General features: G+C 46.8%; 1 protein-coding gene and 1 long non-coding RNA gene across 2 annotated transcripts; one reads left to right on the forward strand and one right to left on the reverse strand.

Annotated features, from left to right (window-relative positions):
- Positions 1 to 447: 447 nt before the first annotated feature.
- Positions 448 to 18,882, reverse strand: ARHGDIA (Rho GDP dissociation inhibitor alpha). The gene is made up of 6 exons (XM_082214442.1): positions 18,752 to 18,882; positions 5,145 to 5,349; positions 4,092 to 4,175; positions 2,638 to 2,714; positions 2,455 to 2,518; positions 448 to 2,090 (listed from the first exon to the last, which is right to left on the reverse strand). The coding sequence occupies exons 2-6, from the start codon at positions 5,332 to 5,334 to the stop codon at positions 1,891 to 1,893; spliced, it is 615 nt and encodes a 204-aa protein (XP_082070568.1). The 5' UTR covers positions 5,335 to 5,349; positions 18,752 to 18,882; the 3' UTR covers positions 448 to 1,890.
- LOC309527631 lies at positions 5,809 to 8,631 on the forward strand. The gene is made up of 2 exons (XR_014217272.1): positions 5,809 to 7,933; positions 8,328 to 8,631. It is a non-coding gene; the product is annotated as an uncharacterized lncRNA (long non-coding RNA).
- Positions 18,883 to 19,278: the final 396 nt, after the last annotated feature.

Consider the following 19,278-nt stretch of genomic DNA (forward strand, 5'->3'; position numbering starts at 1 on the left):
GCTGCAAGGAGCTGTTCCAATCATTCTCCTTGCAGATGGTTCTAACAGCAATCCTCAGTCACAAAAAGTGTCAAGGGTGGGAATCAGAGAGAAATCCCTTTGGCATATAAGGTATTCATCTATGGATTGTTGGGAACGAGTCCCAAGTGAAATGTAGATTCCCAAGACATTTTCCCTTCACACGTTTGAGAATGTGCTATCAATAAATGGTATCACTGCAAAAGCTGAATTTCCTAAGCCACCACTTGGCAATTCTTCCCTGTTAAATGTTGTTGAACTCCCTGCTCCCATCAATCCAGCCAGCATTAAGCAAGGGTCAGGGACGGATGGGTGTTGTAGTCCAGCAACATCTGGAGGCCTTGGGTGTTTGAGCCCCATTTCCCCCTACCACACACCCACTGCTCACAGCAAGCTTGGAAGAACTTCGACGAGGAGGCGAAAACCATGTCAGTTTCAAGATTTTATTTTACCGTCAGAAAAGGGGAAGCTGATGATTCCAAATCTGTTACTCCAGATCTTTAGATTTACAGACAAAAACGCATCAAATCAATTTAACCCAAAAAAAAAAAAAAAATTCCTGCAAGGGACGGAGTGGGGAAGAGGAGTCGGGGGCAGAGACGTAGCTATGAAAGAGAACCGCGCACACACACGCTTGGTCCCAGTTCTAACACAAGTTTGGGACTCGCAATAGCCCCGCTGAGTCGGGCTGCTGAGCTGGAACGTGCCCACCTGACAAAACAGAGAGCAGGCCCTGCGAGGCCTCCTCTTTCCACGCAAGTGGGGTTTCTACTGGGGGGGGGGGGAGCAGGGCTGCCTGGGCATCATGAAGGAGAAGCATCTAATCAAGGCAATAATAAATACTGACAGGCCAGGCACATGATTTCAAAGGCAGAACAGATACATAAGGCATTCACTGCTCTCGAATATTTGTCCATAGCAAGCTCTTTTGTTCGGATCAGGTGAGGAGCAGCTGAGCTGGGCCAATCCTTCTTCCAGCCCTGAAACCAACCCAGGGACTGCCCTGGGACTGCAGGGCTTTGCAGCCAGTTGAGGTGTGACAGAACTAAGATGGAGATGACAGTGGCACTCGTAACTTCCACGCCCACCAACAGGCCCCACCTCCCTAGCTGGAAGCAAGCGCTTCTCTGGCCACAGGGAGCCTGTAAGGGGTAGCAGCTTAAGCCCTTGAGACATCAGCCTCAGCAGGGGGGTGGGATGGTCTGGCCAGAAGATGCAAAATCAGGAGGAGGGAGGGGTATGTGTTGGGGGACAGGACAGGAGCACATATAAAAAGTGTAACAAGGTTGGGGGGGGACCCTCCCTGGAGGATGTATGTTACACACATTAAGGCATCATGGTTACAGGAAACCATCACAAATGGAAAGCCGACCCATGTCTCCGGAGGAGAAGGGGCAGGCCATGAACATGATTGAGCCTGGAAACAATTGGGGAGGGACGGGGGGGGGGGGCAGCAGGCAGTTCCCAGCTCTGCATGGAATCGATTCCTCAGCACCTTGCCCATCACCCAGAGACAGGAGTGCCTCCGAATCCTCTCCCCTGCAGGCAGGAATGTTGCTTCCCCTTCAGCACCTGCCTGAAATGTATTCAACGTGGGTCAGAAGCAGCAGACCTGGTAATCGGGAGGCCAGAGAAAGGAGAGGGAGCACTTCCACCTCTGCGCTTGGGCCAGACAGTGCAGGTTTGGTCAATTTCTTTCCGTGATTCTTGGGAGGAAATATGGGGGGCGCTGAGCCAAAAGGTCTTCCTGATGAGCTTAAGAATGGGGAAGGGGGGAGGGATATCCAATGCCAGCACTTTGGTACAGGGTGGGGGGGTTTTTTCTACTGTAGCCGCTGTCTGAGCAACTCTCAGGATTTGGCTAGGGAAGGGCTAATCCTTCCACTCCTTCTTGATGTTCAGGTTCCACTCCCAGGAAAGGTGGTCTGTCTTGTCGTCGTCTGTAAATTTGGATCGGATGTTGTAGCTGCCCCGAGCCAGCATGCCCTTGGGGGCTTCCTCCATGGGGGTCAGGAACTCGTAGTCCTCGGCCCGTGGCCCGTAGCTCCCAACCATGTAGTCAGTCTTGTCAACTAGAAGGAGAAAAAACACAGACACAATACGTGAACCGGAATATCTGAAATACGCCCATGACTCTCCAAAGAGTTTTTGTGGGGAGAGGGAAGAGCCAGCCTTCCAAAGCCACTGGAGTCACTCGCTGCTGCTGCTGCTGCCTGCATGGTTGGCATTCAAGCGGAAGCAACACATCCTCTGTATCAGCTCAAACACCAAGTTCCAGTTTTATTGAGGTAATGTTTCAAACTAAAAGTTGACAGAACGCTTCTGAAAAACCATTGCGAAGCCCCCCCCCCCGCCTTTTTTTGCTCCGTAAAAAGCAAATGAAAGGTATGGGATCCACTGCACATGAAACCCCCCCCCCCACTCCTTGACACTTACTTTTTACTCCTTTCCTGAATGTGTGCTGAATATACTTCAACCCCGAAACAATCTCTTTATGCACCTAAATAGACAGAGAATTCCATCAGCCAACATGCACTTTTCTCTGACACACAAAATCCTAAAGGCCAGAGCAATGTGCTTAGCGAACCGAAGGCTGACCAATATGACAAAAGACCTCACCCGAAAGGAGATTTTTAGCTGGTATTCAACACCTTCCTTCAGCACAAAGCACTGCTTCTTGAAACTCTCCAGGTCACCTGAATAGCAAGGAGAAGGAAGGAATCAAAGACAGGCAAACTGTCCGCTGAGAGTTTTAAAGCAAAGAGCAGCAGATTGATTTCTATGTACTATTAGCATACAAAGCCCTTAACAACTTGGGACCAGTTTACCTACAAGATCCCTTTGCTCCACATGTGCCCATTTGATTACTTAGGATTGGCGCTACTGTGGGAGCCACATAATACCCGTTCCTCATTTTTAAGAACTCAATTCTTTAGTGTGGCAGCACCTGCCCTTTGGGAACTCCCTGTCTATTGAGGTCAAGCATTTGCCTTCACTGTACTCTTTTTGGTGCCTGCTAAATACATTCTGGTTTAGATAAGGCTACCCAGATCCTTAGAAATCTGGTTTAGCGTTTTAAATTTTATATGTTGTGAATGATTCACGATATCATTGTTTTATTTTTCACTGAGGTTTTTGTGTGTGTGTTTTTTTACAATCAAGTGGAGTATATAAATTATATATATATATATATATGATTAGCCCAAAAACTTGAACACACTCTAGCTTAAATCACTACTGGCACTACCTTGACTGACAGCACCCATGCGTCCTTCTAGCCATGGAGAGTCAAAGCACGACCAGAATGAAAGAACACCAGAATGCCACAAGCCTAAACTGATGTCTACTGTCCAGTTCAGACAATCCAAAGGCACGTATACTAGGCCATTTTGCAGGCTATTCAGCTGGCACTGCAGCACTCGGTAAAATGGCTGGGTTTGCACTGAGTCCTACCGTAGTCTAATATGTCCTTCTGTCCAAAAAGAAAGAAAAAGAGAATTGTGCATTCAGGTCCAGACTGTTTTTTTCCTCTGGCAACCTGCTTATTCCAGCTGGTAGCTCTGCCACAACTCTGCAAACTGCACTCTCTCCTAGCCAAAGTCTGGCAGACCTTTCCCAGAATGCAAAGGTGCAGATGTGAAATGAGGCATGTGCCTTTGTTGGGTGACTGCTCTACCACTGGACCGGTAGGCTGTCTGAACAGCCAAATATAAATTTGGCTGCTCTGAAACTAAGAATTAGTTCTATCTCATGGATCATTGCTGAGCCCTAAGATGACTTTAACACACGCCTATTCTGTAATAGGCAAGACGAGCCTTAAACCACATCACAGCAGCAACTGTGCAGGAAAAACTCTCTTCAAATGGCTCTCAGATCTGGCAATGACCTCTTCTCTATCAAAACTGGGTGCAAAGCAAATGCTATAGGGCGAAACTCTGTGTAGTAGTAGATGTTTGTATAGGGCTGGCTATCTGCAGTGAGAATGCAATGTATTGAGATAGAAAGATCCTCTGGTGAGCCAGTCTAGCCTACCTGTACAGGACCGATCATATATTCTGACTTAACCCACTAACCTGTGAGGTCCAACTCCAAGGGTCCAGGAGCAGTAGCGCAGACCAAAGTCAGTTTTGTTACCACCACGTTTGGAGTGCTGGGATCTGAAAGAGAAGATGAGGTATAAATACTAGAGAGTAAGAAGACCAGCCCTTAAGTATCTCATCTGATAGCTGCAGGTATGGGCTGAGAGCAGAGCAGCAAAAAAAGCATGGCAAGTATGGATCCACCAATGTACTGCGCAGCAGTCAACAAACCTGCAACCTGGTGAGCCTTTGGGTTGTATCCAATTCAATTGCCCCATTAAGGACCTCTGCCTGTGCAATTGGGCTTGTTCTCCCTCCTTACTCCCCATGCACCTCCATTCTGGGTTTTCCACCACCACCTCCGCTGAGCGAATTTGGGGAGACTGAAGGGAAGTCTTATTGTGCAGGCCAAAGCCCTTGTGCTAACAGGTCAACTTCACTGGGTACAGCCCTTTGTGTCTAAGTTTACTTAATGTTCTCTTCACAATTGGACTGTACTGAAAGCCACAAGTGGATCCCAAAACTGAGATTAAGAGGAAAGCTTTGTGCCTTTAACTCTCATGGTTCCCTGGTCCCTATAGTTTCCCACCCCCTACCCGTACCTCTACTTATTCCCCACCATCTCAGGTGCTCCCCCAAAAAGTAATTAGCAGTGTGTGTGAGTATGTGAGTGAGTGTGTGTGTGTGTGTGTGTGTGTGTGAGAGAGAGAGAGAGAGAGAGAGAGAGAGAGACTAAAGAAGGCTTACACAAGTTTACTCCTGACTTAGTTCTGCTTACAAACCTGTAGAGTTTATTCAAAGTCTAAAGTTCCAGTTTGCAGAGACAATTCCCCCCTCAAGACCATGGATTTCAGGACTGGGCAACTCCCAAGCTTCTTTCCTCAGGACCTCAGCTCTTGGCTTAGACCAGATGGTTTCCATACCTCATCCAAATGGAAGAGGGCCAAATACTTTTGGAGAAGCATGCATGTGTGAGAAAGCAGGGCAGGTTTCAGAAGGCCTGCTTCCCTCACACAGTAGGCCCAAATACGTCCTCCAGGGACTCACCGACAGCGATGGCAACATTTCCCAACAGGGCCTCCTTGTACTTGCGTAAACTCTCATCATCCTTGTCCAGTTCCTGAATCTCCTGGATGCTCTTCTGGGCAGGGGGCTTGTAGTTGACAGAGTGCTCGTCCTCCTCATTTTCGGCTGCAATCTGAGCCAGCTGTTCGGGGGTAGGCTCTTGTTCAGCCATTTCTGCAACTATGACCTTTGGGGGGGGGGAGGAGAGAAGGAAGGCACACAAACAAGCACATTAGCTACGGCAACTTGGCTAGAAACCACAATGTCTGCAAGGGGAAAACCCTTGCCAAAGCTCAAGGAAATTCCTCAGGTGCTGTAATCCTTTAACTTTCTGAGATTTTTGTCTTGGTGCACAGAATTCCTGAAGGAATTAAAGGCGCGGAGACGGAGGTTCCTAGCTGATATGCTCCCCTCCTTCTCCTCAAAAGAGGCACCACAGGATGTGAACCTTTGCACTTTGCCCCCTGCTGCTGAAGTTAAAGAGCTTCACTGCCAGATAGATGTTCTGTTCCACCTCACTCAGGAGCTGGCTGGAAGGGAATCAACTGAGTGACAAGCTTGCTGCTCCACCCTAGTCTTTATCACTGCATGCTAGCTCCATTAGCCAAATTCTGCCCCATACAAGCCAACGACCCCCCAACTCACACAGCAGGAAGGCTAGGGTTGGCAGCACCTGCTGCCCGCCTGAAAGAGAAATGAAGCCAACGCTAAACAAAGGCAGCAAAGGTGGCTGCTGCTCTTGGTTGGGGTGGGCAGGCAGAGGCAGCAGTCATGGAGTGAGGTGGGGTAAGCTTCCTCCAGGCTCTCTCAGGACAGCGAATAGGAAGCTATTATGGTAACCATGGTTAAAGGAGCCTGCTCTCATTATAAAACCCAGTTCAGACACTCCCAACTCCTCCGCAGGCTACAAAAAGCCCTTTGAAGTTGCAACTCATCCCAGGGGGCTCCCTGGAAAGGTTAGAAATGATCTGAGGTGGTGGTGTTCTCAAGCAACAGGGTTTCAAAGGCCTTGGAATTTTCCTTTTGTGCTGTTGGCAACCAGCAAGCTCGGGCCTCTTGTCTTTTTTTAAATAAATAAAAATGGCGGTTCAGGGGAAGTAGCTGTTCCGCTGCCACCAATTTTCTTCCTCTTGTGCCTCTCCTCTCCTCGGATTCACTTTGCATAAGTATGCAGAGGTCAGAACAAGGGCTAAAATCACGCCAACAGCCACTACGCAGATGCTAAAAGGACCCAATGAGGGGAGAGGGGAGCGCACTTGAAACCTGGGACAAACTCCACACTAACCAAACTGATTAGTTGTGGACGGCCTGTTGCTTCCAAAGTACAATCTCATTTGAATAGCGTGAAGAGGGAGCAAGACTAGGCCCTGAGGAGCTGTGACAAACAATAAGTTGAAGTGAAGCCAGGTCTTTTGTCTCAAAGCATCACAAACGGGAAAAGAGCATCAGGATGCCAGATGAATCCTGCTAAACATGTTTTTTTTAAAAAAAAAAAAACCTTTGGCACTTTATTATGAAATCTTATTGGGTAACAAGGCAGAAAACAATATACTCCCCCCCCCCCACCCAGTGAGCTTTCAAAGGTCTTCTCTGCTCATAAAACGCTGCATATAATGCAGCGGACATTTGGGCCTATCTAGTTCAGGGCAGCCTACACTGACTGGAAGCAGCTCTGCAGGGTTTTTAAGCCTGCGGTCTTCCCCAGCTCTGCTATGGAGATGAGTCAGGGACTTTTTGCATGTTCTCCACCACTGAGATATGGCTCTTGAGTCCAGCCCAGCCCCCGACTGTGCTCTGAAGTTTGTGTACCTCCAAATTTCAGGACCAGACACCTGGCTGTAGGAACTGCCTCAACAACAGCAGTATTTGCTACTTAGTCCTCTTTGAGTGAAGCACCCGATCTTGCCTGCACCTGCAGTATTTGGATGAAGCAGCAAATCTCAAACTGGGCAAAAGTATGCCAAAGTCAATCAAAACTGTACAGTACAGTCATACCTTGGATCCCAAACGCCTTGGTACTCGGACGTTTTGGCTACCGAACACTGCAAACCCGGAAGTGAGTGTTCCGGTTTGCAAATGTTCATTGGAACCCAAACGTCTGGTGTGGCTTCCACTTGGCTGCAGGAGCTTCCTGCAGCCAAACAGAAGTCGCGCTTTGGTTTCCAACGTTTTGGAAGTCGAACGGACTTCCAGAACAGATTTTGTTCGACTTCCAAGGTACGACTGTATTTCAATTTTCAGGAAGATTTCTCTGCCCTTGTATTTGATGGAGAACAAATGAAAATGGGGACAGAAATGTTTTTTCACTAATTATTCAATCAGGTAACGGACAGCAGTTCTGGAAGGGATTTGTTCATGTGGCTTACAATGTATCTGATGTTTTATGATGTCATAATACGATGTCATAATAATTTTTCTAACCTTGGCACAAGCAGTGTTAGAAACTAAAATATATAAGCTAGGTGCCATATGGCTCCTTAAACCAAGGTTACAGTTGCCAAAACGGAATGTCTAGTTGACATTTTTTGGGCAAGACGGCTCTAAAGTTTTATTTTTCAAATGACAGACTGACTGTGATTGATTATTAGTTAAACATCTGGCTAGTTCGGATTACATTCTTGAGCTAGGTTAGGAGCTTTGTGAACTTACAAGAAGAAAAACACTTTATTTAGAGACAGTCCAGATATATATTGGCGTAATCCTACCTCTTTTTCTTAATGGTGACATGGACCATTCATAACATATGAACATTATTCACAACTGTGAGCAGGGTAAGTGAAGACAATCTACAACAAATTAACTATAATGTCGTTCACTGCTCCTGTTCACGTTGTAGAGAAAACATTTCGGTTCCTGAAATTCATTCTGATTGTGCAGATAAAATATAACCAATAGAATTGTACAGGATGGGGTATTGGTATGTGAAAACAGTCAAGATCCAAGGATCCCCAGGTGTGCACCTCTAGATGGTGATGTCAAGCGCCATCCTGTCACTCAGGCATCTTCACATGGTTTCAAGTGGCCGACAATCAGATGCAAAATGCACCTGGCAAATTTTGTACAATGGCCACAAGTTGCCTTGCTTATCCTGCTGAAACAGATATTAACACAGCTAGCTCTCTAGAAAATGAAGCTTATGGGTTGTTGTTGTTTTTAACAATTAAGAGTAGAAATGCCAGGATTTCGATCAACTAACCAGGACTCAGCACAGCTGGAACAACTTTTTATTGGAAGGAAGAACTCCACAAAGATGGCTCAATGTGCAAAACTGTATCCTCTATCAACTGGGAAAGTACAACACATCACATAGGATGATCTGTGGCTTCCATCCGCAAGCATGCGTAACTCTCAAAGGGGAAGGCAGACATGGAAGGAACACTCCAAAGGGCATCCATCAGAAAACTCAACTATGTTTGTAACATAGGCCACTTCTGCACCAGACATATAAAGTATGATTACACCACCTTAACATTTGGTCCTTCCTACAAAGGGCTCTGGGAACTGCAGTTTGTTTAGGATGCTAAGAGCTGCTTTCCTCCTTTGCAGAGGTATAATACTCACAACTTCCTGAGAAGAGGGACTGGCTGTTAAACCACTCTGGGAATTGTAACTCTGGTTCCCAGGATTCTTTGGAAGAAGCCACATACAGTGGTGCCTTGCAAGACGAAAAGAATCCGTTCTGTGATTCTCTTCGTCTAGCGGTTTTTTTCGTCTTGCGAAGCAAGCCCATTGACGGATTAGCGGATTAGCGCTATTAGCGGCTTTTAGAGGCTTTTAGCGGTTTATCTGCTGATCGGATCAGCTGATAAGCAGCTTAGCGCTATTAGCAGCTTATCTGCTGATTGGATCAGCTGATAAGCGGCTTAGAAAAGGGGGGGAGGAAAAAACACCAGCAGGAACTCGCAAGACATTGTCGTCTTGCGAAGCAAGCCCATAGGAGATTCGTTTTGCAAAGCACCTCCAAAATGGAAAACTCTTTCGTCTAGCGAGTTTTCCGTCTTGCGAGGCATTCGTCTTGCGGGGCACCACTGTAAAAGAGGTTTAGTATGGTGCAGATGTGGCCTCCGTGACTATCTCTATGTCTTCAGTATAAAGAAATGCTTGCTTCTCCATAGCAAGTCTCGGTTTAAGCTTCTTTCAAAGAGACTGGTGTGGTTGTTCTACCTGAGTCCTTGAAAAGGCGCAAGTACTGATTTAGGGAGGCTAGGTATTACATGGACACAAACAAGTGCTCCAGACTTCTCATAAACACTGACATTTGCTGAGGTACATGTGTTGTGAAAGGGCAGGACTTCAATCTTTTTACTAGAGCAGTCTTAACTACTACTACGATTTAAAGTTGACTGAACAAACACACTGACCCCTCACCTTTCACAGGGGAGTCAAAAGGCAGAGATTTCCAAGATACCAGGCAGCCAGTACAAACAGCCTTCTTCATAAATATTCAGTAGCAAGGTATCGGCCAACATGTTCCTAAGCCAAGACAACTATGTTGAAATGCGCAACTAGGCACGCCCCACTTCAGAAGCTGTGTTAGAAACTCAGATATATAAGATAGGCACCAAGTGGCTCCTTAAACCAAGGTTGCAAAATTCACCCGGAGCCTGTCTAATTTTGAACACTGTTCACAAAACCAAGGATAAGGAATAGGAAATGACCTGGGGCAGTTACCTTCCAGAGGAGGAACACCAACCCAAATTGCCCCTGTCCCTCCTTGCATCATAGAACTGCAAAACATACTTCAGCAATCTTCAAAAAAATTCCAGGAACTGAGGGAGACCTTCCTTGGAATAAAAGGTGTAGGAAAAACTACAGTGGTACCTCAGGTTACATACGCTTCAGGTTACAGACTCCACTAACCCAGAAATATTACCTCGGGTTAAGAACTTTGCTTCAGGATGAGAACAGAAACTGTGCTCCAGCGGCGTGGCGGCAGCAGGAGGCCCCATTCGCTAAAGTGGTGCTTCAGGTTAAGAACAGTTTCAGGTTAAGAACAGACCCCAGAACGAATTAAGTTCTTAACACTGTATACCGGGGAAGGGGAGTTGTGTGTAATCTGAAGGCTACACAGAAAAAAGCAGTTGTCTGCCCCCGCCTTGGGAGTTGTTTTCTTGTGTGCACACAGGGTCCTCAAGGGGGGGAAGCTGTTGGAGAGAAGCCTTTTCCTCACTCCAGCTAGAGTGCCCCTTTAAGGCACAGCACGGCTGGCTGTCAGGACTGGAAGTATAAAATGATGAAGCCCTGCCCTACCACTGGAAAGCAGAAATGCCCCTCCCCTTCCAATCAGGAAGCTGGCTCGCTCCCCAAGGGTGTGACCACATGCCTTAGACGTTACTGAAGAGCTGCTGCCACTGGCACAGCTCAGCTGCTTTCCTGTGTGGGTTAGGCCCACTTACAGGCTTCTGCCTACATCCCACTTCTTTTCCCCTAAAGGCAGCCAAAAAGCAATTTATTGGGGGGGGGGAGAGAGAGAGACTATCAGAAGTACCTATTATACCACCCACGCTAGCATCATGCAGTCCCAAGTTGTGCTGCTAGGCTCACTGTTGTCCCTGCTTCCACCCCAACCCCGTTAAAAGCAGCTAGTAGGATTCATGAGCAGTCTCATGAAAAATTCCCTGCCATACACAAACACAGCCACACACCACCTCCAATCCTGGAACTGACATCCACATTACAAGTATTCCTGCAGAGCGAGAACCTTGCCATCTTTTATGCACCCCAGAAAACTAGGTGAGGCACACAGCAATAGCAGCAATTATGAAATACAGGGATCGGGGCAATACACACTGAAGTAACCTTGTTAATAAACCCACAGGCCTACAAAAAAATGTTAATAGCGTGTGGGTGTCTTCCCTCCTCTGGCAGTCCAAGAGGCTTTTGTGATGGGCACAGAAGAGGGATGTTGTGACTCTCCCATTCACTTGCCTGCATGCAATTCCTTGTTGCCTATGACTACCCAATTAATGCAAGGCTGCACTACAGAAAAGAGTCAGGCAGACAATGGGTCCACTTGGAGAGAGACACCATCGAAAACATCCCCACAACAGCATACCCATTTCTCCAAAACAAACTGAAGAAAATCCCCACAACACAGGTTCACACTGAAGAAAAAAGTAGGCAAACTATCCCAATCCCCATTAACCCCCCCCCACCCTGGCCCATCACCCACATATTACAACACGCAGCACAAAACCTCCAGATAAAAACCTGGCACTGTCTAAAAGACTTCTATGAAAACAACAAACCCATACCAAAACAAGAAATACAAGCCAAACTAGGGGACACGGAAATACCTTGGCTACCACACCATCAACTACATGCCTTCTTAAACAATCCAGCAGTAAAATCAGCAGCGACTAGGCCCTTGATCACCTAAAAAACCTTCTCCTGGCAGCAGAGGGACATGGCAAAGGGATGGTATTCACAATATACAAAATACTGCTCCAAAATCCCACAAACTCCCTTAACGCAATCAAAGAGCAATGGGAGCATGACATAGGCTATGAAATTAACTCCACCCAATAGACTAGAATATGGTCTAAACCTCCCTTTAAATCCGTATCAGCCAAAAGAAGGGAACTCACTCTGAAACTCACCTACAGGTAGTACTTAACACCACAGAAACTGCTGCTGATACGCCCAGGAACCTCACCAAGATGTTGGAGAGATTGCACCTCCACAGGCACATACCTCCACATGTGGTGGGAATGCCCTAAAATCCAACCCTTCTGGACAGCAGTCCTACAAGAGATAGGCAAAATAACTAAACAGGTATTAGAACGCACCCCAGAACTGGCGCTACTGAACATCTTCCAAGATCATAATGACCACTCACATACAGAGCTTATATCCTAACCTACTCTCAGCAGCCAGAAGCCTCATAGCCAGACACTGGAGAGACCTGTGTGGAGTAAACATGGACCAATGGTATCAAATTGTATGAGAAAAGGCCTTACTAGAAAAGCTAACCGAAAATCTGAAACTGACACAGGGACAAATAGAAGAGGATGCCTTCACCCCAGTATGGCTCCCCTTTATCACATACACAGCCCAACAAGACAAGAACCACCCACTGACAGAATACGAATCAGTCTGGCTTACCTGACCCAACAAGCCCTCTCTCCACCTCACAAATGCAAACAAACCCCACTCCAGCCAACCATAGCCACCAACCACACCCTGCCCCCCCCCAATACCTCTCACTACCAAGGGAATGTAATAAACAAATCGAAAGAGAACCTACCCAGTTGATTCTGACATAAAACCCCACACGTACACTGTGTAAAAGAATATAAGCCTGACCACCCCACCCCTCTTCTCCCCAACCTTATACTGTACTCAACGCAATTGTCTCACAACAAATGTAACTGATTTGTAAGAAAGGCATATCTTTAATAAAAATAAATTTAAATGGGGGGGGGGAGGAGAAAAGAGTCAGGCAGGAGCTGTCAGAACTGGACTGCATGATTCACCATTCACAAAGCAGCGCAAGCCCAGCAGCGGCACAGAATATGACGATACTTTGCCACCCCTGTCTCCCCGCCCCAGGCCAGAACGTTAATCCTCTAAAGACTTCTGTCGATATGAGGCTGGAAAGCCATTTCAACTGCCAGGACTTCCAGGGAAGGCAGACACCACAGCCTGGCCCCACCACACACGGGACTAGGCAGTCCTAGAAAGCAGACTTCGCTACCAGTACATGCAGATTTGCTGCAGGCAAAGGGGCCATGCAATTGTAGTATAACAGAGAAGGCTTTGAGGTCCTTGCCAAGGAGCAGTTTCCCTTCATATCAGGTCACAAAATCCCTGCCTGCATCAAGAGGAGCAGCTTCCAATCAAAGAGGAAGGCCACTTTCTAACCAGCCTCTTAAGCCCCTTCCTTGGAGGAAGGGAGCAGTTTACTAAGGGTCAGCAGGATAAAGACCGCCTAGAGGGAACAAAGGCCCTTTATCGCCATTTCCAGGTGGCAGTCAAAGCAACACCAGCAGATTTGCTTTTAATCATGCTCTCAGACCCTCTGCTCATGAAATCTGCCGCAATGGCTGTGCCCGATACCAGAAATAGCCATTCAAGTTAGACTTTCCAGTTTTTCCAAGCACAGCAGAGGGGAAAAGTGGCACAAACTCTTGCAAGATTGGCGCCACAGTATCTTAAGCAGCAGAGAGAACGAATTTTGGGTGGGTGGGGGAGACTCCCATGGAAATCACGCAGCGTTGTTCAAAGTCACAGTAAAGTAACTTGTGCTCCAAAGGACGGCCACAGTTAGGCTGGTACAGCAAGGCCAAGAGTTTTGTACCATTCTAAAGCAGGACTGGGGAACCTGTGGTCCTCAAGACATTGGTGGACAACAACTCCCATCACGTTTAAGCACTGAGCATGCTGCCTGGGGCTAATGGGTGTTGGCATCCAACAAGACTTGAAGGACCATCAATTCCTCACTCCTGCTTTATGGTGCCATGACGCCTTTCGATTCCAGCAAATAGCTAGGTGCAAGTCACATGAGCGAAAAGCCACATACATAAACTGAAATGCGAGCATCTATGTTTAACTACAGCAAGCTTTGTTTAGCTTCCCTTGTATTCACCCTGTCTATACTACTAGATCTTTCCATTATCAAACCACAAAATCATATGCAACAAGCTAAGTATTAGAACCTTTTGTACAACCTTAAATCTTCTACAGCAGAGAGCAGGGGCAGGGTGATGCCTGTAAGCTTGCAGATACATGCAAATCATGGAATTTGGCATGAAAGCAAAAGCCAAAATGAATTCATTAGTGTTTAAAGCGCCAAAAGGTTTTGCTTTTGCTTAAACACAGATTAAACAAACAGTTACCCCTCTTGTTGGGTATGACATTGTTTTAACAGTCATATCAGCACATTAAAAATGTTAAGGATCACCAACAGACCACAATAATATTTAGATACATTGGAACAATTTGTTCATACATGCATGCATAGCCTACACTAGACCATGTCTTGCTAACAGAGTTTAGGTCAAAGTTATGAGTGCATCATTTCAAAATTAGTTCATGTTTTCCACATGAACTACATTACACTTATTATTGGAAAATTATTCTATGCCATCTAGAATGAACAGGAAATTAAAGATGAAAAGAGCAAAAAAAAGGGGGGGGAGTTTATTTTAACGCTCTATTTGTGTCCTATCTGAACTGGAAAGTATGCAAAGCTAGGGGGAGAAGATGGGTCAGGAAAAGGGGAATTAATTAGTACTGCAGCTTCAAGGACTATTTAGAACACTTCCCGTACTAATATAGAACTGACAAATTATCTAGGAACTCGAGCACCTCTAGACCTAAATATAGCTCTAGAGCAAGCGGGCATCCTCATGCACCTGAATTTGAGAGCCACTATCATGTTGACATGATTAACTCAGAGGGATATAATAATCTGAGCCAATTTTGCATCTGAAGATTTCAGGCAGCACCTAAAAGTATCTGAGATTAAAAACAGCCAATTAGTAATACAGAAAAGCTTGCCTGCCCTCAAGTGATTAGGGTACTTAACTACATCCGTATGGTCCAATTCCCAATTGCTTTCGCAGCAAATGGCTCTATATATTCTCTGCAGCATTAAAATGACCATCTCATTCCTTGGTCAGCACAGACTGACCAATACAACACTGGTTATATCAGTCTGTTACATGCCACCCACTGGTCAGACAATGGTTCAGGGAGGGGAAACCTGCTTCACACACACTTTCATTCATGGGATAAAATCGCTATACTGTACAGAGGAAAGTAAATGTGTAAGCAATCTTTAGTATGAAAGGGTCAAAACTAATGCATTGGGCTCTATTATACAGCTAACATCTTTCAGGAGCAGCAGGGCAGCTTGTTTGCAACTTCCCAGCCGTACTGCTTGCCGGCACTGCTCCCAGTTTCTTCTACTGACAGACCCTCGCTACTCATCCAGCCTTTTCACCCTTTGCAGGTTTCTAAAGGGAAGAAGGGGGGGGGGCTCAGAGAAGCAAAGACTCAAGGTCTTCCAAGAAAGCACAATCCACATCATTAATCAGACTGCCAGACAGACAGAGGAACATTCAGCACTGCAGGGAAGACAGTGCCACCAGGGAAATTTGCTGCTGATGAGAGGCAAGAACAGAAGCTCCTCACACGAATGGTCCCCAAGGCTGAACCACTAATTCACTTTGGCAGAAGGTTCCATCTGAACGAACTGGAGATCCCATTAGCCTTAGAGCTAATGCACTCTGCTGAGGTGAGGGAGAAAGGGATCAGTGGGGAGTTTGGATTTATCCTTTTTACATGCACAATTGAGCCAGGGGATGCAGGAAGCCATTGATTGCCAGATCATGTAACTCTTGCTGGTTTTGACCACATCTGTTAGCGTTTCGTACAGAATTGAAAAGATTTTGTTGCTAACACATTCACAGCCTTTAAAGCTGGGAGAACAGCCTGATACAGAACTCTTTCACAAACTGGCATTTCATAGCCTCCAAGCATTGGTGAGCTTTGCTTGAGTGCTCTGGAGTTCTCATACTGGTGGAGAATTAGGCATGACAGACTCTAATCTGCATCTACCCACTGTACAACGTTCATTTGCCACGATGTGTTAGCTGATAGTACAAGTTTGCTAAGCTGCAGCATACACAAGCACTCACCATGGAAACAGAGCAGCAAATATTGACCAGAGTAAAGGCATGACAGGAGTCCTGGCTTTTACTGGTACTGCTACAGTGCCAACCTAAAACATTACGAAGCCCAAAGCCAGTAGATCACTGGTGCTGAAAGGTCAGGGGCTGTGTGTTGGCTGAGCTCTGAATGCTGGAACTGAGAAAGTGAAGACCAAGCTGGCAGGACCCCTTACAGAATAGCGCCACAAGATTGGCAAAGCAGCTTAAGCAATCCAGTGTAAAGTAGGTAGATAGACTGGATAACTTGTAGCACACTGGCAGCTAGATCACTTATCAAAGATCCACTAATCACTGCTTGACTGTAGTCACTGAAATCCTTAATTACAATTCCTTTATTTCACCCACAGCCTGCCGAAAAGGGAAAAAAACCCTGTACCTTCCCTAAAGCAGAAGAGAGTCATCTTCCTTGCTGAGTTTTTTCATACAGAATGGCTACATCAAGGATAAAGCTTCTGCTTAGAGTGATTCACTGAGTATCAAGCTTGACCAGATTTCAGTCCTCCGGGACTCTCTGACCCAGGGGCCAATCTTGGCATTCTGGACTTCCCCATTTGGACAGTGAGGCCACCTTGGGCAAGCCACTCTTATGCACCTTACCCCACATGAGTAGGGACAGGGCTTAGCCAAAAGGGTGAGGTCTTGTCATAGTCTGCTTAAGCAGCTTCCGAAGTGCCCCACAACCAGCTGGTTGTAAGGAGTCAGAAGCCCTGCACAAAGCAGGAAGACAGCACTAAGCAGGATCATCTTCCAACTTTGGTTTGCAGTGAAATAAGCTGCTGAAATGAAGTGGGAAGGGAACATTGCTTTTAGCATCACCTTGCTGCCTGCTAGTTCTCTGGACATCATTTGTGACTGTGAAATGTGGCCTGTAGAGCCAAAAAGGTCCCCACCCTGAACCAAATATTGGCTGATTAGTTGCAGCCTATAAGAGGAAGCCTACTGTGCAACCAGGCTGATTCAGGAAATGTAGCTAAGATTTAGTGCACTCTCAGAAAGGTTGCAGACAAAATACATGTTGCATCTAAGCAGCTTTACCCATTTCAGACATAAAATTACTGTTAGAAGGAATGTTGTTTTACAGCCTTTTTCGTAATTTCCTCCCGAATACGGCATGAATTTATATTCTTATAACTGTTTGCAGGACTGAGAAGTTGGCACTAGATTTACACACACACACCTTACAGATAAGGTATGACTAACCTGTGCAGATAACATTGTGTCTCCCACTCTGCTACTAGTGGATGCTTAGACAACAGAACACTCCGTAACTAATAGAGTCCAGGTCTGTGGGTACCCATCCAGCATCTCTAGGTCTTTCCAAAAGATTGCTAGAAGAATAGATCAGCCATTTTACCCCGAAAACATTTTATGTGTCATTAATCCAGTGCAAAAAAGTGATACAGCCCTACCTATGGCAACAAAGCCCCACAAATGCATAGTGGTCAAATAAATCCTCTGTATCCAGTGACTTTTAGCCACAAATATGATCATGCTGCCATAAATATGTACCCTATTATCAATCACATCTTGCTATGGAATTAACATTAGCTGCATAGCATGCCATTAGTCCATAGGATATGCATTTCATCCACATCTCAATGTGCAGACAATTAGTCCCAATGTTTCAATCCAACCCCTTTCTAAGGTTCTATAAGCAGAGCCAACATGAAGCATATACCATGGAGAGAACAGGCTCAAATAAAGGTTCTGTTAATAAAACAGCTTGAGTAGTGACCTTCTTTAGTGATTGCAATATGAACGATCACCCACACCAGGGCTTAATATAAAAAGGAGAGATGCTCTTCAAGCCTGTAGAGTGTTCACATTAAGACTCCTGAGGTAGAACTCCCATCAGCCCAAAGCAGCCTGGTAAGGGGTGACAGGAGTCCAACAACACCTGGATAGCACCACACTGGCTTCCACTGTGCTAAACCTAGAAATATATCAACTCAGTCATGGATGAAATGGTACTCTCTGTACAACACTGAGCCCCCCTTACTCCAGGGGGGGAACCAGTGTCAAAATGCCAAGTTTTAGCTCAAATAAAGCACTGAGCCATACTCAAGCTCACCCATACTCTCTTATACAGCGACTTTCTCAAAGGCCTTGTGTGAAATTTCATGTCATGATACACCAAGCAGGCACTTAGAAAAATAATATTAACACACACTTGCTGCAGGCTTGACTTGAAGGAAATTGCTGAGGAAAAAAATAAGAGCTCCTATGGAGAAAAGACCAGGAAGCAGGAAGTTGTGAAGGCCAGCAACGCCTACCCAAGCAGCTATAGAGCAGGTAGAGATACACTTTATGCTTATTCCAACAAAACAGACAAAGAAACAAAAGCAATTTATAATGGGAACTGGTCACTTATTATAAAGGAAGGCAGGAACAAGAAATCTGGGTATGAACAGAGTAAAAAATGATCCAGGGTTAGCAATCAGAAAGGGATGTTTATTCCCTCCCGCACCCTATGCGAGCAGGTGCCTACATGGCAGCACTAACAGGCACGGGAGACTATTAAGCGATGGAGAGAGATATTTAACATGATCTAAGTAATAGCAGAATAAGGAGGAGAGGAAGTCAGCTGCAGAGCTCAATGGACGGCACCCCAACCGAGATATTAACGGGAGCGCGCAGAGGTCGCCCATTCATAACGCAAACCGGCCCTGAGGGGTGCGACTCCCACTAGGGCGGAAGGGAAACCATAAAACCGCCCCGGAGAGGCGACAGCGAGCAGAAACGGCGGGCAACCATCATCGCCAAAGCGAAAGGAGGGTGGGGTGAAGTAGCCGGATGGGGAGGGGGGGAAATTCGGGAGAGAAGGAGGCTCCCAGGCACTGCAGCAGCAGCCTGCCCCCAACCCCAGAAGTCCCGACCTCAGCCGCAGCCCCCTTGCCCAGCGCCGGCCTCTACCTTGCGCCGGTGCCGCTGCTCCTGCTATTTCTGCCGCCACCGGTGACAAACGCCGCCCGCCACCGCCCAGATCCACCCCGCGCGCGCGCCCCCGCCCCCACACTTCCGCGATGCTCCCTTGGCGTCACTTCCTTCCACCGGCAGGCAGGCTATCCCGGCTGCCACCCGCCCTCCGTGGAGACGTCACGTCCGGTGAGCGGGCCGCGCATTGGCTTCTAAAGCGGAGGCGGGAAAAGGGAGCCGAGCCCGATCATAGAGAGAGCGCCCCAACTCCTAGAGTATCTACATAATATAGGGAGACGGGAAAAGAGGGCGGGGGGAAATTCCCCTTTTCCCCGCCCGGCGGCCATCTTGGGGTGGGAATGGCGGACTTTTGTCTCCTGTGCGCCGGGCATTGTGTGCTTTAGGGTCCGAGGCCTTTTCTTCTAGCGCTGGAGGAAGGCAGAGGAGGAGGTGGAGGAAGGGGGCAGTGGCGAGGGGACTGTGAGCGGAAGGCTCCCTCCTCTTCACTGCCATCAGGTTTTTGC

The sequence above is a fragment of the Podarcis vaucheri genome, assembly GCF_965113315.1.
Source record: "Podarcis vaucheri genome assembly, chromosome: 2".
NCBI lineage: Eukaryota > Metazoa > Chordata > Lepidosauria > Squamata > Lacertidae > Podarcis > Podarcis vaucheri.

Excerpts from the sequence above, each read along its gene's own strand:
- ARHGDIA (XM_082214442.1), bottom strand. The coding sequence starts at position 5,334 with ATGGCTGAACAAGAGCCTACCCCCGAACAGCTGGCTCAGATTGCAGCC. Across the intron at positions 4,176-5,144 it reads AAATGTTGCCATCGCTGTCG|ATCCCAGCACTCCAAACGTG; the intron begins GTGAGTCCCTGG and ends CTTCTCTTTCAG. Across the intron at positions 2,715-4,091 it reads CTTGGAGTTGGACCTCACAG|GTGACCTGGAGAGTTTCAAG; the intron begins GTTAGTGGGTTA and ends CTTGCTATTCAG.